The sequence below is a fragment of the Megalobrama amblycephala genome, linkage group LG13 (assembly GCF_018812025.1).
Source record: "Megalobrama amblycephala isolate DHTTF-2021 linkage group LG13, ASM1881202v1, whole genome shotgun sequence".
Lineage (NCBI taxonomy): Eukaryota > Metazoa > Chordata > Actinopteri > Cypriniformes > Xenocyprididae > Megalobrama > Megalobrama amblycephala.
In genome coordinates this window covers 26,032,635-26,059,273 of record NC_063056.1, presented here as the reverse complement: position 1 = coordinate 26,059,273, position 26,639 = coordinate 26,032,635, and the positions used below count along the sequence as shown (strand labels likewise).

Genomic DNA, 26,639 nt, shown 5'->3' with positions numbered 1-26,639 from the left:
TGCAATGAGTAACACTTGTATAAATGCCCAAACTTTGTGTACAGACTCTGAGAAAGCTGGGCATGAAGTCATCGCTCCAGTAAATTGTCTTTCTCTCATGTTTTGACAATATCTCTGGGCAAAAAAAAATGGAGTTCAGTCCGGTGATTCAACAAGGGGGATAAGAGCTTAATTTCAAGTCTACAAGATGCTTTAATCAGACTATGGTACAACCTGATCAAAGTGAGGATGTCTCCAAGGGAAATAGGAACTGCACCCACAAACACAGAAAAGGAACAATAAGGTTCTTTAAGGAACTATGAATTTATTTTACAATTATGGCAACAGACCTTTAGAGATATCACATTGTTTGAAGATTTCACTGACTTCACTTAAATTCAGTTTAAACACTAAAATTGTTGCTACAACAAAAAAACTGCACACAAATATGTTTCCATTATGTCGGAGCGAGAAAGGAAGAGAAAAATGAAACATTTAAAATAAATCTACCTATGTATACACTGTAAAAACAAAACAGCCTAGAGGTCACGAAAAAAATGTGTTTGGTCATGAACAAAGTCAAGAAAGCCATGTTTAAAAAAAAAAACAAAAAAAAAAACAGGCAAAGCAGGCTGCATCCAGGTCTTGATTACATCCATCAGATGAATGTTCATTTGTAGAATCTTGATGGACCTGTGAATGTAGAGCAGTCTGAGTGAAAACGAACTATATGCATTTGAAAAAACAATGAAGAACATGCTATTTTTGCTTATTCATGCTTATGTGCCTATCTCTGGCAGAATACAGTTGAAATAGCCACCAGTATTAAAAAAAAAAAAAGAAGTCCACAGATATAACAGAGTAACAGAAGTGATACCAAATGTTCCAGATGACAGTTAGTTAGATGCGCAAACATTCAGAAGCAGGTGTGGGCGGCATAAGACTTTCACAATGAGTGATTTTATCATCCCAGTAACAATTACATTTATATTTTATATTTTACATAATGTAATAATGCCTATTTTTTTTTTTTGGTGTTCCAGTGAAGTAAATACTTCACAAATGAAAGGTACTTATTTTATTTGGAACTTGGACGCAAACCATTTGCTATCAAAAGTAGTGTGTGTAAATTAATGAAAAATAAACATAAACGTGCAGTACCTTGCATGCCGCTGGGGAATCTGTCATTAGAACTGTTTGGAAGACATGAGGATGAGTAATTCATGGAGGGCAGGGGCTTCAGGCTGGGCACCTGAAAAACAATTTAAATTCAAACTTAAACACGGCTTTGAAAACCAATTGTTCATTCAATAATTGAGAGACAAAGCTAATCATTTGATAAATGACTTATTGTCCTCTAGATCTTGTTGTTCATCCTACTTGGCATGTACTATTGCCACAAATTTTATTTAGACAGTTTAGGTTTAGAAAGATTACAAAGACAATGGTAGATTTACAAAAGACAATAACACATTTCAAGAAGGGATAAACAAATATTGCAAAGGTTTAATTTTAGCTCGAATGAGGAAGAGAAACCAAGTGAGTTAGTTTCCGTTAGTACCACAGCATTAAAAACCTTTACTTCTCTTTAATGACTGCTTTCCAAAAATCATTGTAATTTTAAATTATAATTTGTAAAAATATTTATGCAACCCCTTTTTTTTTTTTTGTTTTTTTTTTTTTTTAAAGTAATCAGGTAAAACTGGTTTGAGATCACTGAAGTCTTCAATAAAAATCTCATAATACCTTATAAAGGAAATTAAGCACACAAAACAGTCACCACATCCTGTTCACACACACACAAAAAAAATATCTGCAACTGGTTTCACTGACACCTTACACCTTACAGTTTCCACCAACATCAACACGAATATAAAACTGTGATTTGCTTCTTGATCACCTAAACCTGAAGCCAAATAGCCAGTTTATAAATTTGCACACTAGAAGTACTGGACTAAATTGTGTATTGTCTCCTTTAATGAATCTTGTACACATAAATACAGGTTATGTGTACAACCTGTACAAAGCAATATATTCATATTATAATAAGTAATCATTGTAAGCCTTTACCGATGAAATACTTCTGAGGCGGTACTCCATCAGAACATCTGTGAGCTTCTGTGTGACCTTTAAGACAATCTGAGCATCGTCCTCGTTCTCAATACGAAAAGAGTCCTAATAATGAACAAGAAACACAAAGTTTATTAGCTTCAAAAAGTTGATAATGTAAAAAAAAAGAAAAAAGAAAGTGCTTCGATAAACACTGTATATCCTAAAGAAAACCGTACCAGATATTTGAGCAATGTTGCAGGGAGGCTATTGTTCTCTGGGCCTTTAGGGCCATGTCCCATCAATCTGTCTCCGCTGCTGTTCATAGACATGTCGTTAGGGAAAGGTCTGCCCATACCATCATTACGCTGGCCCAGCCCAAAACCATCAGGGCCCATACCCATGGGTCCATCGTCAGGGAAACGATGCATGTCCTCCGGTTCCATCATCCCCCTGTCTGGTCCAGACATGCCGTTACCATAGCGACCCGGGCTAGTGAAGTCTTCCATATCTGAATAACCTCTCCTCATAGGGGGATCGTCCATACCACCACGCATGCCAGGGGGGAAATCGGACATCATTCCACCCCGAGGTGGAAAATCCCCCATGTACATGGGATCTTGAAAGGGACCTCCATATGGACCACCTGAGAATGTGAGGAAAAAGTCAAGCAACTACATTTATGACTATCATTCCAATTAACATTTTTTTCTATGTAATTTTATTCTATCAACACAAACAATTACACTGGTGAGACACTAACCTTGTTTCAACCCTCTGGGGGGAGGCCCAAGAATACCAGTTCCTGTAAACCCTAGATTGGGTTGTGCGGACTCTTTATAAAAAAAAAAAAAATAATTAAAAAAAAATTATCAGGATAAATAACTGGATGGCATATGCATATAATTAGTCAGTGGATCTGAATGCACATAAATATGGTTAGACAATAACTTATGACATAAAAAAAAAAACTGATAACCATGACTGCTCACAAGGCCATGATCTTTTCTCTCCCTCAACTTCCCAATTTAGTGGGTCATGAGACTTTCCATTTATAAATGAAGACTTCATTTTGAGTGTATGTCTGTGTATGTCTGGTGCATCTAGAGGTAAGTGAGGCTAGAAGGGAAGTGAAACTGGGATTGTGCTGGATGATGTAAAAACAGATAATACATCTATCTTCACAAATGAGAAAATCTGGTAAGATATGGACAAGAAATAACATGATTTTTTATTTTGGAACTACTAATTAAATTCCTTGCAAGAAATACTGGCTTGTCTCTTGACCACAAGTCCTCTGCAGACACAAAGATTCAACATTTCTGTTAATGGACAACTCACATTTTTCAAATGTGTGAATTTGACTATTGTTTAAAAAGAGTATTGTTAAGGTGAATTGGGACATCTAAACTCAAGAGTATGAAAAACTCAATGAGAACGGCTATTCAAAAAAAATGATATTTGTAGAGGTTCAGTACAAGCTGGAAACATTTTTTGAGCTGCTTCAAGGAGTTGGAATGTCAAGGTTACTGAACAGCCTCTGGAGTGCAGACAAACAGGAATAGGAACATACCAGTTGAAGCCGGTTTGCTTTTGATCTAGACTTAGAGAATACTAAATAATATTATAACGTTTATCTGCTTCGTACCAGAGGGGTATGAACAGCAAAGATAAGGACAGAACCAATCAAAGATGTCTTGCTAATTTTATGCATTCTTTTCATGTGCGTGTGATTTTCTGGTGGTTGAATTGACTCCAAGCTGTGAATAAAAATTCTTTATTCTTTATTAAGTGTCTTTAGAGGATTACCCAAGTACAGTTTAGGAAATTTCTACTAAAGCAACCAGCTTTTCTTATAGAAGTTTATGTCTTGTTTTGGATAATGATATTGCTTTTTACCCGTTTCAAAGATATATTAATTTGCTTGCTTTTAAGGTAATGCCATACATACTTAACCATATAAATGCTTGAATGCTATGAGTGAAAAGTACCTAAAATACTTAGGTGATAGAGATGTAGGGAATAAGCAACTGTATTTGGGAATAGATTGAATGGTGTGTATGACAGACTGACTTACTCATGCCCTGAAACGCCATAACCTCACATGGCTCCTTTAGCACCATCTGGGGGAAAAAAACAACAAACAATCGTGTAATTAAAGAGCACATGTGTAAGACTCAATCTTTAAAGCACATCAGCCTGCAGTCTTTCACCTTAATTTGACCTCTTCCTTCAGCTTTTTCAACTTCAGCAGCAGCAGCTTTAATGGCTTTCCTGATGGTTGGATCTTTAAGTGCATCTTCTTCCTCATGAGGAACCTTGTCTTTGTGGTTCTGCTTCTGTTTTCAAAAAAATAAAAAAATAAATAAATCACACATCCACATTAATATATATAATATATTATATATATATATAATATATTATATATAATAGTGTCTGTGACTGATTTTATATATATATATATAAAATGTGGATGTGTATTATATCAGAAACATGGGCAGAGCTAATCTGCGATATCTGGTTGACTAGTGATTGTACCATGTATCTGAAGCTGTGCTTCCAGCCGGTGATGTGAGCAGCTATTTCATTCTGCAGCTGCTGAACTACACACAGTTTACACTGGTAATGAGGAGGAGCTGACTTAGATGGGCTTCGATACTCCCATATGTACTGCAGACCTATAAACAAAGTACATGTGTATTCAAACAGAAGATTACCTACTCATTTTAAAAGTATCGGTAGTTTAAAATTCAGTCTAGCTATACTGTCACTATAAAAAGTACATTGAAGCTATTTAAGAAAGATAAATAATTTTCAAATTTATAATAGCATAAAAGAAAATATACATTACTCACCAATAACAGTGTCTGTGACTGATTTGAGCCGTTTGTTCAGGCTGGGTATGGTCTGGATGGAGCCATTCTTGGAGGTGAAGACTGATGAAACATACATGAATTAGTAAAATCAAAAAGTACTTGGACAGGAATTGTGAACCAGGACTTAAAGCACAGAAGACAGTGCACCCACTCTACTGAAACAGTACTAAGTGGTTACTGAATCTGAAAAACAAAACTAGCTGAGTGCTTAAAGCACTCGTTCATCAGTTACCCCCAGGCCTACATATAGGCAACAGTTACAGTTGATGGAAAATTGTGGTCAGAAAAGTGAGCCACAACTCTCTGCACTTAAACGCTGAACAACATATAAAAACAACAGATTTGAATGAAAAAGCTGCAGTGATGCTCGCTGTATTTCTGGTCACAAGCAAAGTGTGACAACAAAAACACACTGGTTGAGACCTCAGCCGATCACACTGCAGCAGCGTAACTGTTCTAATTGAGTTCAAGGCTAGTGGCACCTGAAATAATGAATTTCCTTTTAACTTTCCTTAGGCAGCTTAATGCATGCCCTAAGCGAGGCGCCACAATCAATATAGTTAGATGACCCTAAGTGGGCATACGGGGATCGAAGGTGTGATACTCCACCTCCTAGCGTACTTGCATCTCGACCTGATGTTACAGCACATGGTGAGAACAGGTCTTGATTTTTCTAATGTTGCTCGAAGGAGCTCGATGTTGATGTTTCTAATGTTGTTCAGCACACCGCAGTTCAAATATGTACACAGTGCAAAGCATTGGTCTGAAAAAGGTGCTAGTTTGAGAGCTGTGCTTGTGTGATGTGTTCAGGGTTTAAGCTCCAAAGCTCTGAAACACCCAGAATTGGCACATGGCAATAACATTACCAAGGCCAGGCACAGCTGAAGGGCAGAACTGAAGGGTTCTGAGGGTGGCACTTACCTATGTCACCATTGTAGAGTTGCTGCCTTTTCTGTCACAGGCGACAAATAAAATCGTTGGTGGGGGAGAGAAATAGAGAGGAATTAGAAAGATATAACAGGACCGGAGGTGAAGAGCAGAGCTCGCCCTCCTCCTCCGCTGCTTGAATTCTCCGCTCCACTTTAAGAGTAGAGGCTGACAGTCCTTGGACGGGAAGACACAAAGTGTCTCTTCGCCAAAACACTCTCATGCTAGAAGAAAAATTGTGCTTTATTCATCTCCCCAAGAATGGGGCTCTACCAGACAAACAAGAAAACACATGGGATGATACTGGAGTAACATGTTCTGCAAGTTCTGTACAGAATGTTTTTTTTTTTTAATAAATATATTAGTGCTTATCTGTCTTTCACAGGACAAAAGAAGCACTGTCAGGTCAATGGAGTCAGTAAGACTTTCTAATGTTTATTTATTTTTTCACAAAAAAAAAAAAAAAAAAAAAAAATCTACTCTCACCAAAGCTGCATTTATTGGATCAAAAATACAGTAAAAACAATTATATTTTATAATGATATTAATATAATTACTGCAATTTAAAATAACTTTATTCCTATGATGACGAAGCTGAATAATCAGTCAGTGTGGAAGAAATTGTATTAATATGTTATGCTTATGGAACATTGTGTTACGCTTGCATTTTCTGTATTGCTTAGACAATACAGAAACTGGGAAACATGTTTCTCTGCCTTGGCCTGAGCAAAGAACAGCTATTGGTCTTATAGATGTATATGACCATTATGTGGAAGAAAATAAGAAATGTGTGACTATCATATGACAAGAGAAAGAACACACTCAAGATATAGCAATCTTCCTAATATAGTAAACAAAACTACAATTGGAAAGAGGCTTCAGCCATGAAGGTTAGCAACTTCAGTAACTGTATGAATGCATTTATTTTATTTAAATATTTATTTTATACTCTCATTGCTATTTAATAATTTCAGTTTCAAATATCAGAATATCCTGCAAATCCTCACAGACATTGGGGCAGAGATTAATATCATTTTACTATTAATCTCTTAGAGATTAACAATTTGAGGGGTGAGGAATGCGTCACATGTTCAGCCCAAAAAAAAAAAGGGGGGGGGGGGCACTTCTACAACACTATGCCAAATACAGTTGGTCACAGTGAAATCACCATCTTTAAGTTCATTTTGCTGAAAGATCTGTATTCTAACAGCTGAATAATAATGCTATCTACAATATGCAAAAATAGGGGATTCCTCTTATTAAAACTGTAGCGCCATCAAACAGGCAGTTTGCATCACTGGTCAGGCTAAGATTTATGACAACAGGTGGGCTGGTGAAATCATTCAACCACTAACTATCAAAACAATTACAATCATTTGAGTAGTGTACAAATTACCAAAATTAATTATATCGTAGATCTTGAAGTAGCCTTACTTTTACAAATCCGGAACGCTGTTTTGTTCTTATTTCATTGAAAATGATGTCGGACTCGTGTACGGTGCGCAGCAAAGTTCAGAAAACCAAAAATGTCAAAGGTGTCAGTGTGAAAACACCCTTAGTAACCCCAATGAGCGGACTATGCACTAGCTAGTTGGACCAAATTCTTGCGTACACCAACGTAAAATTGTCAGTTGCGTTACTGAAGCGAGACAATAAAGTGAATAGAAATACTTTGAAGTCGCAATGAAATGGAAGTAGCAACAAATCTTTTTTTCTGCATTGTGATTAGCGATGGGTCGACCATGAACCACGATTTGTTCATTTTGTGTTGACCGCGCATGCGCAACATCCCATAGGTTCTGTTCAGGAAACGATGATTAGTGATTAGTTCACCTCCAGAGTCTTCAGGTCCGAGTCATTTCTTCTTTTGTCACGTGACGCATTGGATACAGAAATTAGTCAAATCCCAACCTTCCTCAAATTTCTAACAATTTATAAATCTGTGAATTTCTGTCATGAAGGTTGTTTTCTGTAACTTATGGTTTTCGTGATCGAACAACTCAGACCAGATAACTCGGGAGGTGAACTAATAATTTCTTTTTGGCAATTAAAAGGTGCAATAGGTAATTTTTTTGTTATACTGGTCTCCTCATATCCTGATAATAATCACTATGTTAAATGGTCTAAATGTATTTTTATAAATGTATATCGTCTGTGAAAGGTGTAGGACCATAAACTGTTCATCCAATCTTTATATTCGGTCCAAATGAAATTATACAATGTCCTACCTGCCTGTCAACGTATGTTTTTACATTCCCTCGCACACCCTGTTCACGCAGACATCATACTATGTGCATTAAAGCACCGCAAACAAACAGTCACCTTTTACAGTTCCATCAAAACAACAAGCTTACACGATGTTCACACCTTAACTACCATTATTAAGAGATGGCAACCAGTCATGTTCTAACCAGAGCTGTTCACTTCCTCAGACTCGGAATCATGCATTTCCATGTCAACCGTATCAACACCGAAATTAATCTGCAGCAGTCAGGTACAAGCATTCTAAGTCGTTTACGTTCATTATTATTGTAATGCTATGTGCTTTGAGACATGAGGTAGTTTTACACGGTCTCTTGTGATGCTTTGCCGAAAGCAGCTGTGTGTGTGTGTGCGACTTCATGTATTTTGCCGTGGCTTTGGAGAGCACTCAGAAGGGAGGGAGCCTATCCGAAAATGTCCTATTGCACCTTTAATATGCAACACTTCAATTTTATTCTGTTGAAATGAGCAAAATGACTTGTTCATTTTGCTGAACGAGACTCAAAGATCCAAGTAAAATGATCAGAACTTCGCATCACTAATTGTGATGTACCTCCGTTGTTATATGCATTTATATTTAATAGAAGGGCCAACTTTAAAGGCCCACTGAAGTGTCTTGGAACTTGCAGCATTATTCAATATGTTGAGGTAATTTTAACTGAAACAGGAAAACAGGGCGATATATCGAACAGCACCACCCCTTTTTTTAAAATAGCCAGTAGCGTTTAGTTTATATCACAGCTCGGCCAGAGCCGTTAAACTCAGTAAAACCTCTGTTTCCTTTTAACATCTAACAGTTTATCCTCCTAATCTCCTCTATATCACTTTAAAATATAGCATTCTGTGCAGAATTTAAATGGGTCCGATACCTTTCGTGGTCTGAGCCAACTCGCGGATATGATCCGCTCTATGCTCTCGTGTCCCTGGGCCAGAGCAGACTGTGCTCTCTCTGCGTCGGTTTACGTTATACTAATACGAACACAGACTTCATTCACGTCAATGGAAAGCATATTTACACTGTCTGAATCGTTCCCTAATCTCTATATAGTGCACTTTACCATGTAGAAACTAGTAAATGTGTGAACAAATGACCGATTTCAGCTGCAGCTTCAGTGTCTGTCGATAGTGTAGGAGGGGGCGGGACTTCAGATTCTAGAGAGCATTTGATTGGACAGAAGATTTGATGAGAATCTGAAGTGCGATGTGATGTCATGAAAATCCGTGAACCATTTTAGCAGAAGTGAGAGACTGTACGTTTTGAATGCTTATCTCCTAAATGTGAATTTTGTCATTGTTTTGGAACACTCCAGCTTATTCATAACATTAAGGCTAACATATTCATACTAAAAGCTAAAAAAAATTTACATTTTGATTTCAGGGGGGACTTTAATAACACATTCCTGTTATTTTTGAGAGACCACTGTTTGAGAACTACTGTTTAGTAAGCTGTAAATACTACTAAGGTTTAGTAGGCTGTAAATGGTCTAGATCCACGCGGCAGGATGAGAATAACGCTGATGGAGAGGATCTGATATGATGTGGTGCACTATTAGAGCTCACCTTCCCGGCCCTGCCCTTCTTGTTAGGATTTGGTCGTGCGTCCATGCTGTAAAAGACAAATTGCCACATATTATATACTTTTCACTATTGCTGTAATTAAAAACACATTCAAATCAAGGCTGGAGTAACTCATTTTTAACTAACATCCACGGTCCTTCTCTTTCGTCTGTAAGAGAACGTAAACAATGGCGGCACTGTCACATAACAAAAATCAGCCGCTTTCACGCTGCATCATGCGCAGCTACATTTAAACTCGCTGTAACATGAAGCGCGATTAATGAACAGTGCACTCATTACAGTACATATTTTGAAAGCTTTATTAAACGACTTACCTGTTCGGTCTTGCTTTACTAACCTTGTGTTTAGCAAAAGCTTGTTTGATTTTGAAAATGAGAGCAAGATGAGAAACAGGGCGGAAATACTAAACAAAGACCCTTGTCCGGTTCCTGTCTCTTTCCAAAATAAAAGTCCTCGATCTGTATATGAACGCAGACCAGTTCCTTTCTTTTAATAATTTACTCGTACAGTAAATATGATTCAATAATTATCAAATCATTATCAAATTAATGGAGTTGCTTCACATATGAAGTGAAGAGAACTGGACTGGACTCACAACCAAAAACATTTATTTTGAAGCGAGCTTTTTTCAGCTCCTGACAAAGACTGCCGTACAATCTTGATTTGTGAAGTACCTACATAGACATTTAAGTTAAAATAAAACACAATATAAGTGTTTGGATGTATGTATTTATTTAGGAAATAGTGAAAGAAAATAGTTGCTGTGTGAAATTTAATCAGGCATCTGTTTAGCCGGTCTATTGTCTCAACAGAGATTGAAGGACCCCTGATGGCTCAACAGCAGCACGAGTGATTCTCTCTGGTCAGTATAATAAACTTATCTAAAGTCGTTGTTCTGTTGTGGTATTTGTATTTAAACTGAGTAAAATGACTTTTTTTTGTAATGGCGATAAAGCAATATTTATGGCTGCGTAGTGCTTATAGCCACACTATTTTGCATACTGATGTAAAAAGCAATCATATCAAACGTGTATAGCTTATAGCATAGATCTACTGATGTAAATTGTCTTTTGAACTGAACTGATAATATATTCTATGTACTTATTTGCATGATGATTATTGTGGGGCTCTGTTTTATCTCATTACCACATTCCATTGCAATGCAATATACATGAGAAAAGCTGGACCAAACTGTCAATATCAGTCATTGCGCATTTTGTTTGCTGTGTTAAATGTTTTTATGCTGATTTTATTTGGAGAATAATTTAAATATAATAGCTTATGAAACTGATCCTTATTACCTTTGTAATATGTTATATTTAAACTAGTTTTTGATGCTTAAAATCCTTATTTGTGTTGTTTTACTTTTGTTACAGTTATTTTTTCTTGAACAACTGAAGAATGACCAAAAAGAGAAAAAGGCAAGGTGATTTCCAGAAAACCAAACTAAAGGTTGGCCTAAAGAAGCCAAAAGCTGACAATGCAACGGATGTCAACTTCAGATCAAAAACTATCCATTTACCAGAGCAGCTGAAGCATGGGGATTCAGGGCCGACCACACACCGGCATCTCAACATCAAGGTACATAAAACGCACAGTCTCACACTTTCCACTGACTCTCATCTTTCTGGGGTTAATTATAGATGTGGAATGATACATATGGGATTGATGCATCAATATGATGCAAAATTTTTATTTTCAAGTTGCACCTTTATTTTGACACTCATGTTAGCTGCATCTGCATTGTCACTGAGTTGTCATCAAATATTTGATAAGTTTTAAAGGTGCCCAAGAATGCTTTTTCACAAGATGTAATATAAGCCTAAGGTGTCTCATGAATGTGTCTGTGAAGTTTCAGCTCAAAATACCCCATAGATTTTTTTTAATTAATTTTTTTAACTGCCTATTTTGGGGCATCATTAACTATACACTGATTTTGGCAGCGCACCGCCCCTTTAATTCGCCTGCTCCCTGCCACACGAGCTCTCGACTATATTACAGTGCATTTACAAAGTTCACACAGCTAATATAACCCTTAAATGGATCTTTACAAGATGTTCGTCATGCATGCTGCATGCATGCTTCGAATTATGTGAGTAAAGTATTTATTTTGATGTTTACGTTTGATTCTGTATGAGTTTGAGGCTATGCTCTGTGGCTAACGGCTAATGCTACACTGTTGGAGAAATTTATAAAGAATGAAGTTGTTTTTATGAATTATACAGACTGCACATGTTTAAAAATGAAAATAGCAACGGCTCTTGTCTCTGTGAATACAGTAAGAAACGATGGTAACTTTAACCACATTTAACAGTACGTTAGCAACATGCTAACGAAACATTTAGAAAGACAATTTACAAATATCACTAAAAATATCATACTATCATGGATCATGTCAGTTATTATTGCTCCATCTGCCATTTTTCGCTGTTGTTCTTGCTTGCTTACCTTGTCTGTCCACAGATCCAGACGTTAATACTGCCTTTCCTTGTCTAATGCCTTGAACATGGGCTGGCATATATGCAAATATTGGGGTCATACATATTAATGATCCCGACTGTTACGTAACAGTCGGTGTTATGTTGAGATCCGCGTGTTTTCCGGAAGTCAAATGAGATTTACATAAGGAGGAAGCAATGGGGTTTGAAACTCAATGTATGTCTTTTCCATGTACTGAACTCTTGTTGTTTAACTATGCCGTGGTAAATTCAAATTTTGATTCTAGGGCACCTTTAACTCCCATCCCAATTGGAATACAGTATTTGCTTTTTTCCAAAGAGTTCAATTAAATTTTATATTTTGTTTGCATTTGTGAGTTAAAGGGTTAGTTGACCCAAAATGAAATTTCTGTCATTAAGTACTCACCCTCATGTCGTCCTAAACCTGTAAGACCTTAATTTATCTTCAGAACACAAATTAAGATATTTTTGATGAAATCCAAGGGTATCTAATCCACACATAGGCAGCAACGACATTGCACCTTTTGAGGCTCAGAAAGACTAAAGACATTGTTCAAACCGGCGACATGACTACAGTGGTTCAACCTTAAATTTATGAAGCGACGAGAATACTTTTTTGTCCGCGAAAAAAGACTTTATTCAACAAATTCATGTGTCCCCTCATACTTCTGCGCTATTTTTTGTTGCAGAGCTTCAGTGTTTACGTCTGAACGTGTGCTCCGTATTGGAATGTAATGGGTTGTGCAAAACAGGCACATAAAATTGTAATCCATAAGTTGACAGCAGGGTTCTGAATCTTCATAAATCATAGTCGCATTATGGCATGTTTCCAGGGATCTGCAAATATTGTATTAGTGGCTAAGAGAATCAGTGTCACATCATATCATGTTAAAATGTCCAATTTACACCCCTAGTTCATTATCTTTAATTTGATCACACTTATATTCTCTCTGTGTTTCTCTCAGGATCTGTTGTCCCAGCTGCACCACTTCAACAGTAACGTGAAGCAGGGAGCTCTGGTGGGTTTGCGGGAGTTGCTCTCAGCTAACCCTACTCTGGTTGAGCAGCATGCATCAGCGGTGCTCTCCGAGGTGGCGGCACTCTTCACTGACAAAGAAGGCTCCGTGCGCGCAGCTGCGGTACGTCTACTGCGTTTCATCGCTCAATGCATCCCCGCCGAACGTGTAGCACCCTTCTTTCCCCTGCTCAGCGCCCACCTCACATGTGCCATGACCCACATCTCAGAAGCCATCCAGGAAGATGCTCTCCGGGTGCTGGATGTGCTGCTTGAGCACTATCCTGGACTTCTGTCTCAGAGACATACGGTTCTGCTGGCCAATTTTCTGGAGCTCATCTCCCAAAGGCGGAAAGCTGGAACAGGGCTGGATAAATCTGGGAAAGGGGGCTATGCTCTGACTATCAGCACAAATCGCTCTGTGACAGCACAGCAATGGAGACTTACTGTGCTGGTCAGGTATTGCGCACAAAAAAAATTTGATTCATTTTCTCCCCCTTCTTTCTGTGTATTTTGCAATTTAATTATTTCTTGTGCCATAATAATTTGTGCATGCACACATTTTCAGGTTGGGCAATTTTCTGCAGGCAGTTGTTGAGGAAAGACCTCTGGAGGAAGGTGTAAGCAGTAGGATTGGCCTTGGAATGTGGGCTGGAGAGAAAGGCTCGGTGACACCTGTAGATGTGAGTTGGGAGGACCATGTCTTTGGGAAGGGCAAGATCCAAGTGTTTGAAAATTCTGGAGCCATACCCACCCCACGCTCCACTTACCGCCTGAGGTATGTTTATTTGTCACAGTAAATGAGTGCTGACTAATTTCTCTTTTCATTATCCGCATATAATTCATGAAGAGCAACTGAATATAGCATGAACGTTTTTATGACCTTTGATTTGGCCTGCCATGCAGTATATTTCACAAGAGTGAAAAAATATTTTTATCTTTATTTTTTGTTTTATTTTTGCATTTGTAAATGTAGAGAAAATAAGTAAGTATTATCAAACATTTTAATACCCTTTTTGAGATGCTGGCACAGTAATGGAGTAATTATGTTGTAATGGAGATATTAAAGCAGTGATGCAGACAACCAAGACAAATTTTCTTACTGATGTCAGTCTATTGTATGATACATTTCATTTTTTTGTTTTTATTGTCCTGAAAGTTTAATTGTAAATTTGCAAAAATGAACAGTATTGTAGTGGCATGCTTTTTTAGTACTGTTATACTGCTCAACCCTAGTACTGTATAAACCATCATTCTGAGACTTTGTACACTTCTCAGTTAAATCAAATGATAGAAAGGCCACATGTTTCCCATATAAAGCTTTTTTTAATGTCTGTTTTGTGTAGGCCAGACTCTAAGCCAGGGGCTGGAATGGATAAGGAACTCTGCTCAGCTGAGACCGTGCAGGGCTTTGCAGAAACCCTGGTGCCTCTGTTGCTGGAGATCTGGGTTGAGGCGGCAGGTGGACAGCGCGTGCAGACGGACAGCGGCCACCTGCTCTCAGCCGAGTCCATGGCTCTTATGTTCCAGATCCTCACCATACTGCAGTTACTGAGAAGACTCACCCCACAGCGAGACCAACAAGACATACTGGTACATAGACTTACACTGCAGTGGCAGCATCATTGATACTGTACAGCCAGGGATGCTCATAAAAATCCTGTTTCCACTGTATCGTGCAGGATGTCTGGTTCCGGAACTCCTACCTGACAGATTTCAAACAGCACTTCATGAAAAACTTCCCTTACGGCCTGCTGGAAGTGGCAAGATTCAAGAAGAAAGCTGATGGAAAGAGGTGACCAAAAAGTCCATATGTTTTATTAACCGACATGATGTTGATAGTTGTAAATCAATGAACCACTATTCATTTAAGTAATTCCAGAAGTTTCAAGAACTGTATGATCTTCAATAAAAAAAATAGTTATTAAATGAAAAAAAGTGTAAAATAATATAAAAAATGAAAAATACATAACAGCGTAGATTATAGTAGATTACCCAGTTATAAAGTGTATACATTAATGCACATCGTTATGTTATATATTCTATGTTAAAGCAAATTGTGCTTTTTTACTGAAATCAACTATCACCTTCTAAATATGTTAGATTATTATAATATATTAATAATAAGAACCCTGAGGCCTCCTAGTGGTTGAGAACTACTGCTTTAATAAGAGGGTAATTTTCTTTTTCTTTCTTTCTTTCTTTCTTTCTTTCTTTCTTTCTTTCTTTCTTTCTTTCTTTCTTTCTTTCTTTCTTTCTTTCCTTTTTTTTTCTTTCAGGAGTAGGCAGCAAGTAGCAGGAGAAACGGTTGCTGGGGCTAATGTGGAACCGTTGGCCGTAAACGTCACATTATGTCAAGTTATGGTGACACTCAGTCTTAGGGGCCAGGATCATGTAGCAGCCGAAGATGCTGACTGGCTGGGACCAATCAGGGTCTTTATTAGGGAGACGTTGTCCAATGGGGGCAAGCTAAGCTCAAAGCACCTGGCAGCCTTACTGGAGGTGGTATGGAGGATGATTGTCACCCAGCGCAGCCGAGGTGAGACACTTTTCTTTATGGAGGACAAATTTTTGTTTTCTAATAAAAGTTTGCTGAATATAAAATGTGGGGGTGTGTGTGTGTTTCCAGTGGTGACAGATGATCTCCTGCAGGCTGTGTATGTGCAGTACCAGCAGAGAAACCTGGGTGTGAGCGTCCGCACTCTTCTGCTGCGCTTCTTCAGTCAGCTCTACATTCAAGAGCATCAGAACCACCCTCATATTGCTAGGTAGATGCCCACCACCCATTTTTGTCTGGACCTCAACCCATTTTTTTCTAGCTATATATATATATATATATATATATATATATATATATATATATATATATATATATATATATATATATATATATACATACAATTTTGGGGTCCATAATACTTTTATTCAGTAAGGATGAATTATATTGGTCGAAAGTGACTGTAAAGACATTTATAATGATGTAGATTTCTATTTTAAATAAATGCTGTTGTTTTGAACTTTCTGTTCATCAAAGAATCCTGAAAAATTGTATCATGGTTTACACATAAATATTAAGCAGCACAACTGAGCAGCAAATCGGCATTATAATGATTTCTGAAGGATCATGTGACGTAGAAGACTGGAGTAATGGTTGCTGAAAATTCAGTTTTGGCATCACAAGAATAAATTCATTTTAGATTATATTAAAATAGAAAACATTTGTTGTAAATTGTATTAATATTTCACAAAATTTCCATTTTTTTATTCAATAACTGCAGACTTCGTGAGCATCAAGTGTATCAACATAGTCTCAGCTCATTGTCTCTGCACATTAAGCTGGGAAAGGAAGAAGTATTTTAAAGTCAAAATAATTAATTTTACATTTTTTATGTGTTTATATCTTCTTCTTTTTTTTTCTACATTAGACCACACAGTCTTTTTAGTTGTCTTACAGTTTTGCCATATTTTTCCATGTATCCTGGTTTGTTTGTAAAATGAATTGTATTTAAGTAAACTGAAGACTCTCCCTGGCAACTTTTTATTGTTTGAGTCTAGAAATGTGCCTTGTGATAATGAGAAGAGTCTGAAGTCTCCCTCTCTTCCAGGAGCAAGATTCTGGCGTGCTGGTTGGCGTCACTGCCGGTGCAGCTGGTTCTGCTGGGCAGCAGGAATCCTCAGCTCTCAGCGCAACTGCTGGATACCGTGCAGCCAGCTGCTGCTAGGGGCAACAAAGACCTTCTGCAGAGTCTTCAAAAAAACGCCTGCAGTCTTTATGGTAATCATATATACCCATACACACAAACAGCTGTTTAGCATACACTTCTATAGACCTTATGTAGCCCCGCCCCTTTTCAGTGCTGAGCTTGTTGTGTTCCGTCTTCCGGTTTGTATATCCACAGCATGAAGGTAAGATCATACGAATTTATGAATGAACTGCTCGTTTTGAAATTTTCCCGGTCTACTGACATTTGTTATGACATCCACTTCAAACATTACAATGTTTATGATAGCTTTCGTTAGCTCTACAATAAGTAAATCCAATTTACCAGCTAAATACTCTTCAAGAGCAAAGCCATAGAAATATACAGAGCTGCCTCAAAACGGAAGTTAAAAAACACAATTCTAAAGATGGCTGCGTGCTTGTTTTTCTGGTGTATAAGGTCTATAGTGTGTGTGTAAGTGTGCTTGAGAGAGTCTTGCATAAGGGATCGGGTGGTACTGAGGGAGAGCATTAGAGTGGTGGCGTCTCCAGTTCTGTGTGTGATATAAGTGCTCTGTAGTTTTGTGTTTCGGGAGCACAGCGCTCTCTTTGTGTGTGTTAGCCCTCATGACATCAGCAGTGTGCGTCAGCAGCTAATAATGTCTGTCTATCTGTGATCACTGACAGGACAAAACTCTTTCTCTCTTACTTTTTTCTCCCTCTCTTTCTACCTCGCATTCATTCCTTTACTGTTGAGCGTTAGCAGTTAGATAAATCCGTCACTAGGTGGAGCTCTTCCTTTTCTCATCAAGTTTCACAATCAGAATGAATAATCCATTTTAAAATAGAGCTGTCAAAACTGAAGGGTAATTTCACCATGGGCCAGGGCTTTCTAAAGGGGTTTTAAAATAGCTGATTTTTTTTTTATACAAGCATTCGTAAGATTAGTACAATATTATTTCATAAATGTTGTTGTTGTTGTTTTAAATTTATTATAGAACTTTTCAGTGTTAAGCATATCTATTATATTAATGTGTTTCAGTTTATGCTAATCTGTGTTTGTATGTTTCCACGTCGCAGATCCACAGGAGGGCTGTGTGGTAGTGTTGCCTGTGGAGTCCCAGAAGAGGCTGGTTCAGATTCTCCATTTCCTGCCAGCGTTTCCCGCAGAGCTTCTGGCATGTCTCAGCCAGGTCTGCAACACTGGGAGAGTGTCGGCTAGCCTCGCCACCACACTAATACGCACCATACACTTGAGGTATGAGGGTTATGACACAACAGCATGCACAAATGCAGTCCTAAAGTCTGCTTCCAGTGTGCCGCTTTTAGAACACAAACTCTGTTCTAAAACTTTACAAAAAATGATTGAAATGAAAGAATGTAATCAAAATATTCCATTATTGAATGAAATATAAATGTGTTTGGTTTTGGAAAAGAGATTTAATTTAAGAAAATAATTTAAAACAGAATTCGAATTTCATACACACTCATGCTTTAGTATAGTTCTCATGAGTCGAGCATTGCCAAACATAATACTTGCTAAAATGGGGAAATAAGTGCATTAGTGTGGATTTGACCAAGACTGGTTATGCATGTGCAGCTCAGCCCTGAAGGGGGGGATCTGTCTGCATCTGACTGATATGTTTAAAATGTGACTCTGTTTTCTACGACTGCCGAGAGGAGACAGCAGCCTCAGAGTTTTCACTGCTAATAGAATCAAACAATTTAACCAATCGGAGACAGCCAAGCGCTGTGCGGCGCGATCAGAGGATGGCCAATTCTCCCACTTAACTCTGATTGGCCGTGACCGTTAGTCATTAACCGTGATTGGCCGTAATGAGGTGGAACGGAGCCACGAGTCACTGCACAGAGAAGCAGAGGTCATACTGCAGTTCACTATATTCAGAGTTATCGCTGACTTTAGTATACACAACTTAGTATTTTGCACAGTTTTTGGCAAGAAGTTGTAACATAATATACTCGCATTAAAAAAGGGTTTCAGAAATGTTGTTTAGTGAGAGTATCTTCAGGATAGGAACATGGATGGGCATTTTGAGTAGTTTTGTTGTTGAATACTCTAACATAAATAAACAAGTTATTGATTTCAGGGAAATGAAGATAAAAAAATCAATAAATCTTGTTAAAAATAACAGATATGATACAAAATCATCATGTTGCTTTATTCACAAATGCTGCATCTTTAACCTCAACTATCGATGCTTTCTTAAATGTAGTTAATAATATGCTGCAATAAAAACATAATAGAATAATTTTAATGAAATGGCAAACAGACCTTACTTAGATGCTGTCTTCAGTGTTGTTATTGTTACTAAAACTAACTAAAACCAAAACTATTAAATCAATTTCGCTAAAAAAAAATAAATAAAGCTGAAATACAGTCAAATTTTAGATGGAAAAACATTAGAAATGGCAGCTTATTGAAATAAGTTTAAGCTAAAATACTAATATTTAAACTGTTATAAAAATAAGCTAAAGCTAAATTAAAATATTTAAAATAGTAATGACAAAAGCACATGACAAAATTACTAAAACTTAAACTAAAATGACAATATAAACATAAAAGCTAGTTCAAAAAAATTAATAAGTACTATAATAGTAAATCAATAATAATAAAATAGTGCATCTCATATACAAAATACACGTCTATATAAAGGCTTAAAACAAATGGGGACTGATCTGATAAGCATCTGAGTTTTTTTATAATAGTTTTTTTTTTTTTTTACTATTTTACTAATCCTGTATGATTGACAGAATATTCCTTTGTTAGTTCCTCTGCATGCTGAGGGCCTTAGGCTGTGTGCAAGTACATTTGCGTGTGTATCTTTGTGACATGCTGTGTCCCCACTGTTTCTTTTAGTCACTAGCCTAAAGCCACTCTTTTATTTGTGGTTTCTCCTTAAATCCTAAAGGGAGCAGTGTTTGAGAGCACTCTGACTGTGCGACTTAGAGTCCCTGTGTGACGTGTGTGAATGTGTGTTGGATACACTGCCTTTCCTCTGGGCTCTCTGTTTGCTCATTAGAACAACACTAGTCTAAGTATGCTAGGACACCTACAGAGGGCAGTATTACTCTTTAGATGAGACGTGGAACGATCGTCAAGGTCCATGCTAAGAGTCGCACCGAAATTCCAAAACAAATGCTACGGCAAGTGAATTCACACCGACTGCACTTTTGAAAAAATCTGGACCCGTGACAGGATTCCTTTGCGATAAGCCAAGCATCACTTAAGGCTGCTTCTGTTCATGGCAGAACTGCGTGACATGCCGTTAAGAGAGCCAATCCTCAGAATAACATGAACCGAACATTCTGTCCTTCACAAGAATTTGGCTTTGATCACATCACCGAAATGAGACTAACTCTTGATGAGTTTTGAACGGTGGCCATGGGGTTCAGAAAGTGTTGTTAAATGTTGCTAGACAAGAATGGCTAATAGTTTAGCGATAGAGTGTGTGTTGTTAGATTAGCCGTGTGTGTGTGTGTGGCTGGCACACACAAAGACAGTGAACAGTAGCACTTTTTTTCTAGGCACATCTATGTGTGTGTGTGTCCAGCCCATTTTTACTAATGGGTTGATGGGAAATATGCCAATCAGTATGCATTAAGGAAGTCCAACACATGCTCATTCCACAATCACAAGAGAAATTAAATCAAAACAAGTAAAAGATCAGATATTCATTCACTTTATTGGCCTCGAGGCTGATCCACATCTATCAGGGAGAATCATAAGACTGCATGGATTGTCCTTGAATAGCTTTAACACACACACTGGTTCTTTCTGATTTCCTTCTCAAAAAAGCGTGACTATAAAATGGTCACTTCTAGCAATGTCTTACCATTAAATTCTTGCTGAAGCCTAACACACACATAGAAGCAAAGCATCACATGGAGCCCATGTTGGACTGGCCTCACTTGGTTCTCCTGCCCTCTGTGTTTGATCACAGCAATTACCTGGGTGATTTTCAGGCTTTAACTGTTACAAACCAGCTGAGAAAATGTTACAAAATATTATTGGTACTTCATTTAGCAACATTTACCATCATGCATACATTTCATAGCCTAAAGGGGCTGTGTGTGATGTTTAAACACTTTTTTTTCTTCTCTCTAGCCTAGCTTAATGTGCAGAGACTGAGCTGTTAATAGATTGGCTTCCTCGAAGAGTGTAACCCCATCCAACCCCCACCCCCCATTTCTGTTAAGTGCTGCTAGCGGTGTGAAAATGATGTACTTCACCTTTTAATGTATATTTTATATATACTCTACCACTTAAACGTATGGGGAAAGATTTTTTATTAAAGAAGACTCTTAAGCAAATAAATGCCAGGCTGCAGTAATATTGGTAATATTGTAAAATATGATTAATATAACTTTCTATTTTGATACAATTTAAAATGTCATTTATTCCTGTGATGGCAAAGTTGAATTTTCGGCATCATTACTCTAGTCTTCAAAGTCACGTGATCCTTCAGAAATTGTTCTAATATGATAATTTGCTGCTCAACAAACATTTCTTATTATTATCAATGTTGAAAACAGTTGTGCTGCTTAATATTTAGCAGAAACAAAATAATTTTTTTGTTTTTTTTAAATGAATGGATCTTCAAAAGAATAGCATTTATTTGAAATACAATTATTTTGTAACAATCTTTAACGTCACTTTTGATCAATTTAAAGGGTTAGTTCACCCAAAAATGAAAATTATGTCATTAATGACTCACCCTCATGTCGTTCCAAACCCGTAAGACCTCCGTTCATCTTCGGAACACAGTTTAAGATATTTTAGATTTAGTCCGAGAGCTTTCTGTCCCTCCATTGAAAATGTATGTGCAGTACTGTCCATGTCCATAAAGGTAATAAAAACATCATCGAGGTAGTCCATGTGACATCAGTGGGTTAGTTAGAATTTTTTGAAGCATCGAAAATACACTTTGGTCCAAAAATAACAAAAACTACGACTTTATTCAGCATTGTATTCTCTTCCGGAATCCTTTCCATTGAATTGATTCCATTGAATCCTTTCATCTGTCGGCATTGGTAATGCACTTTTACGTCGCCGTGGTTGTTTTTGGCAATTAGGACATCCGTGACATGCACACTTACGCACCATTTTAAAAAATATAGCAGTACCAAAATACAAACAATGTAGAATAGCTTGAATACAGCGTGCGTCTCCCTCAGGCGAAGCTCGGGCGCACCGGATAGCACGTCAGCAGCGTCTTACATCAGCAGCGTAACTGCGGAGTCGTGAACCACACACCGGAGCAGAAGGGGGCGGTAATGCACCAATAAGCTGGATGTCAACCGCCATAAAACAGGAAAGAAGAAGAAGAAGCTGAGTCATGAACGCAGATTGACAACAGACCCAGAAGAGAATACAATGCTGAATAATGTCGTAGTTTTTGTTATTTTTGGATGCTTCAAAATGTCTCGGATGTCCTAATCGCCAAAACAACCACGGCGACGTAAAAGTGCATTACCAACGCCAGACAGATGAAAGGATTCAATGGAATCCATTCAATGGAATCAATTCAATGGAAAGGATTCCGGAAGAGAAGACAATGCTGAATAAAGTCGTAGTTTTTGTTATTTTTGGACCAAAATGTATTTTCGATGCTTCAAAAACTTCTAACTAACCCACTGATGTCACATGGACTACTTTGATGGTGTTTTTATTACCTTTCTGGACATGGACAGTATACCGCACATACATTTTCAATGGAGGGACAGAAAGCTCTCGGACTAAATCTAAAATATCTTAAACTATGTTCCGAAGATGAAAGGAGGTCTTACGGGTTTGGAACGACATGAGGGTGAGTCATTAATGACATAATTTTCATTTTTGGGTGAACTAACCCTTTAATGTGTTTTCTGAATAAAAGTTAAAAGAAGCATTGGTATTCTAGTAAGCCGATAAGTAATAAATGGTGAATATTAAAAATCTGTTTTGTCTCAAAAAATAAAACATACAAAAACTTAATATAGCATTCATCCCTATAAAAAAAGTAAAAAAAAAAAAAAAAAACATGATCCTGTGCTTCATGAATGTTTTAAAATCTTCTTAAGGAACAGTAAGTGTTGTCTGTATTATTGTGAGGATGACCCCGGTTTTTCCTTAATACCGTGAGTGTTCTCATTTGCTGAAGGTGAGCGTGTTTGTGGTGGGAGGTTGATTTCAAAGGAAATGAAGGATCTCAGATGGCCAGTATTTTTAGACTGACATTCTCACCACACGCACACACACAGGTACAGTGTGAGATGTGTAACAGGAGAGCGGATCAGTGCCGGACCACTGCACAGTAATGCGTGTGTGCTTCCCCGCAGGTCTCCTCTGAGTGGCTGGTCGAGCAGTTCACAGGATGTGCCAGTGAAGGATGTAGATTACCTCAGTTTCTTTTTCACCACACTAACAGGTGCGCACACACTTGCATACACACACATCAGACATCACATTCAGTGATACAAGTACCGACAGCATGCCTGATATTGGTAAAGCGGTGTTCCCGTGATCCTGTGCTTCAGGTTTCTCCTCTGAGATGTTGCAAGCCCTGCAGGACACAGATGAAGATGGCCTGTTGCCCTCCTCCACACTCTCACCCCTCAGTGTGTTCACTACCACCCTGGAGCAGTTTCTCCATCATTGGGATGTAGTGGAGGTGATTCTCTCTTTCTTTTATCTGCCAGTCCCTTTTTAAACTTTCAGCTGCTCCAGCATGTGTGTTATGTCATTTGTTCTGCTGTCAACCGCTGGTGTATGTTTCTAATCCTGTTGTCATCCACTCTGGCCCCTGTGAGCGTCCCTCTCCTCTCTCATCTGCTGTCAGTTAGTCTGGCTTCTGTCAGTCATTTGGTTGTTCTGGTGTCAATCCACTCGTCTCTCTGCTGTCTTTTGAGTGAATTTGCATTACACACATTTACCTGCACAGCGTTTTCAGCATTAAATATTTTTCCTATCCAGTGCTTAATTTTTTGTACACATTTAATCACATATGTGAATGTTTTCTAAGAAAAGTCCCCATGAAAGTTTAGATGAAAATTTAAAAAGACATCTCATTATTGTGAAAGGCAAAATAATTGAATAAACATTACATAAAGTGCCTTTAGAAGTCAATATGAAGAGTTCAGATGCAAAAGCCGCTAAACACTACCTCCGTCAAAAATGAGATAATGATATTGAGCGAATGCTCTCCGCACATAGTATACGTTCATTAAAAATACTTTTGCTTTAAATCCGCTAAATCCCAGCACCAGCCCTTTCAGAAATGCCACTAAACGCCACTTCCCTTTGTCAGCAAAAGCCTCTAAGTACACTAAAGAACTAATCGGAAGATGTGAATTGAATCTCATGATTTCAAGATGAATGACCGTGTGCGCATGAGCCGGCTTTCAATTGCCGAGCTGCATGTTTTGTCCGTCATTACAGTGGCAATGACAGGATTTCACGAGTAGCAAGTAAATACAACAGTGTTTCTTTTGCTGCTGTAAAACTGACAGAAATGGCCGTTTTACTGTCTTATTGTCCAGAGAGGTGGACATTTGGGTTTTTTTTGTAAAAAAAAATGAAGACCAATGAATTGACTTGAAGTGAATGAATCAATGAAGTGACATTTTTGAAAATGAGGCATTTCAGTAACTTTTTCATTAAAGTGAGATTACTGAAACCTAAACATAGGAACCTGGTAAAAAATGCTCATTTAAAAGAAAACATGTCAGACGGACTTAAGGTGATGATACATGCGGCAACTTTTTGAGCAATGTAGCCAGGCAATTTTGCAGAGCGATTTTGCTTGGGCACTTTCCCATTGAGAATGGGCCACAAATTTCGATCTAAAGTATCCAGATAGAAATTTGTTGCCCACTCTCAATGGGAAAGTGCCTAAGATTGAAAAAATTGCCCTGCAACATTGCTCAAAAAGTTGCCCGTGTATCATCACCTTTATTTCATCAGTGCTATTTTTTATTTTTAAATTAATTCAACATTAAAAGTGCATCTCAAAACCATTGTTACATTGTTGCAAAAAACGTGTAACTTCAAGTTTGAAGCCAAGAGAATTCCTTTATACGCAATTTACGTACAGGTCAGGGGCACAGTTAGTTTCGTTAATATTAATGTAATTTTTTCATTTTTAATCACACCAAATTAATGCGTTAAATTGACAGCTCTAATAGCCCCTAAAATGATATTTGCGGAAAAAAACCCTGAGACATTTGTGTGAAGTAGCTTCAAAATATATTTTCTTGCGAAACTATATTTTTGCGCAAAAAACAATTCTGAAACGTTGTCATGATAGATATTAAAAGAAAACAGCGACAGTATTTTCCTGTGCTCACTAGAAAATTTATTTGTACACTTTTTTTGTACAGTTTCTCGTGCATGTGAAAAAATTCTTGTGTGTACTTGGTAAACAAGCCATGTTTTGCATATCATGAAAGGCGCTGTTTCCACCTGGTATTAAGATGCATTTTGGTCGATCGGATCACAAGTGGACGATGCTAAATACAGGTGTAAATGAGGTGTAAAACATTCTGAGCTTGTCCAACTTTCGACCAGTTCCAGAGGTAGTCGAAAATGCATTCAACTGGATTGCTTTCGTAGTAGAAACGGTCATGTGGTTGAATGTCTTCGAACAGCCACAAAAGACCGCTTACTGACACAATAAACATTACGGCAAGCGTGCTAGTCAGACGGGATTTAAACTTTGTCGGCTGAAGACCGAAGTTTGGTTTGAAGATGAAAAATGTACCAAGCACAATGTTCTCTCACCATTCCTGATTTCTAACACACACTCACCGCGTATGGCATGGTCTTGCGGCTGTCATAGCAGAAATGAAAGCTGCTGCTCTCTGTATGTTTTTCCGTCGTCTCTGGGTGCATTTATATGTAAATTGCACGAGCTTATTTTGACCATTAGATCGAAAGATCTGAAAAACCCGCCCGTAGACCCTCCCCTAAAAGAAGTCAGGAAAGTGCTTAAAAGTGGACAAAAGAGATGTGTATCCCTTGTCGACATGTGATCCGATCGACCAAAACGCATCTTAATACCAGGTGTAAACAGGGTGAAAGAGATGTGAATCATGTCACGCTGTTCACCTTAATCGCATCGTCTTTTTTCATGCCAACCGTGTGCAATTTTCAACTTCTTACAAGAAGCAGGTGTTCACTTGAATCAGCGCAGGGCCACTTGGGTTGTTATTCCACGCACAAGTGTGTTTTAGTTTCCCCCTGGAGGTGGCCAGTTCGTTGTGCAAGGGAAGGTTTATCGCATCACACCGGTGTAGGTGTCTCCATATTTCAATAAGGGCTGGTTATCAGAGCGCTCCTGGCTAAAGCAAATGCTAATGCCAGCCAGCAGACACCATCACCACCTGACATTTTACACGGAAATTAAAACCCAACAAAACCACACCCTCAGGCCAGGGTCTGACTCTCATTGCCCCCCTCTTTTTACTGCACACACACAGCTAATTCCTCTATGCAATTTTCTCTGGACTTTCATTTTTTGTGTCCAAGTCAATCAGACAGTATAGGTGTAGAGGGACGGCTGGCATCTCCGTTGATACGGTAATGAGGAGTGACGGGGGAGATGATGCCAGCAGGTGAGGCTGATGGAGAATAATGGGCCTTAATGAGGAAAAGCGCCTGATTCCCTCCTCACGTACACAAGCACAGGACATGCTTTCTCTGAGCTCAATCACTTAACTTGCGCTTAATTAGAAATAATATTTAACAGTAAAAAAAAATCACGTTACAAAAACACATTTAGCATTTTGGTTAGATA

General features: G+C 38.0%; 2 protein-coding genes across 2 annotated transcripts in view; one reads left to right on the top strand and one right to left on the bottom strand.

The window, feature by feature from the left end:
• Positions 1-284: 284 nt before the first annotated feature.
• Positions 285-10,157, bottom strand: si:ch211-197h24.6. Its single transcript, XM_048152114.1, has 12 exons — positions 10,009-10,157; positions 9,654-9,699; positions 5,826-5,856; positions 4,884-4,964; positions 4,567-4,706; positions 4,242-4,367; positions 4,106-4,151; positions 2,792-2,863; positions 2,268-2,674; positions 2,050-2,154; positions 1,141-1,231; positions 285-672 (listed from the first exon to the last, which is right to left on the bottom strand). Exons 2-12 carry the CDS (start codon positions 9,696-9,698, stop codon positions 650-652), a joined length of 1,167 nt encoding a protein of 388 aa, XP_048008071.1. The 5' UTR covers position 9,699; positions 10,009-10,157; the 3' UTR covers positions 285-649.
• Positions 3,129-26,639, top strand: part of tex10 (testis expressed 10) — a 28,511-nt gene continuing 5,000 nt past the window's right edge. The window contains exons 1-13 of the mRNA XM_048152109.1: positions 3,129-3,228; positions 10,484-10,533; positions 11,048-11,252; positions 13,096-13,604; positions 13,714-13,923; positions 14,492-14,738; positions 14,828-14,940; positions 15,425-15,684; positions 15,775-15,913; positions 16,751-16,920; positions 17,926-18,103; positions 23,185-23,273; positions 23,383-23,516. Of these exons, the coding sequence (XP_048008066.1) occupies positions 11,073-11,252; positions 13,096-13,604; positions 13,714-13,923; positions 14,492-14,738; positions 14,828-14,940; positions 15,425-15,684; positions 15,775-15,913; positions 16,751-16,920; positions 17,926-18,103; positions 23,185-23,273; positions 23,383-23,516 (2,229 nt within the window). The 5' untranslated portion in view covers positions 3,129-3,228; positions 10,484-10,533; positions 11,048-11,072. The remainder of the gene's footprint in view (positions 3,229-10,483; positions 10,534-11,047; positions 11,253-13,095; positions 13,605-13,713; positions 13,924-14,491; positions 14,739-14,827; positions 14,941-15,424; positions 15,685-15,774; positions 15,914-16,750; positions 16,921-17,925; positions 18,104-23,184; positions 23,274-23,382; positions 23,517-26,639) is intronic.

What these genes read in the sequence shown, in the direction of transcription:
- si:ch211-197h24.6 (XM_048152114.1), bottom strand. Translation starts at nt 9,698, where the DNA reads ATGGACGCACGACCAAATCCTAACAAGAAGGGCAGGGCCGGGAAG. An exon ending in AGAAGGGCAGGGCCGGGAAG is followed by an intron (nt 5,857 to 9,653) that starts GTGAGCTCTAAT and finishes CGCCTGTGACAG; the next exon opens with AAAAGGCAGCAACTCTACAA. An exon ending in ATTCCCCAGCGGCATGCAAG is followed by an intron (nt 673 to 1,140) that starts GTACTGCACGTT and finishes CTACATTCACAG; the next exon opens with GTCCATCAAGATTCTACAAA.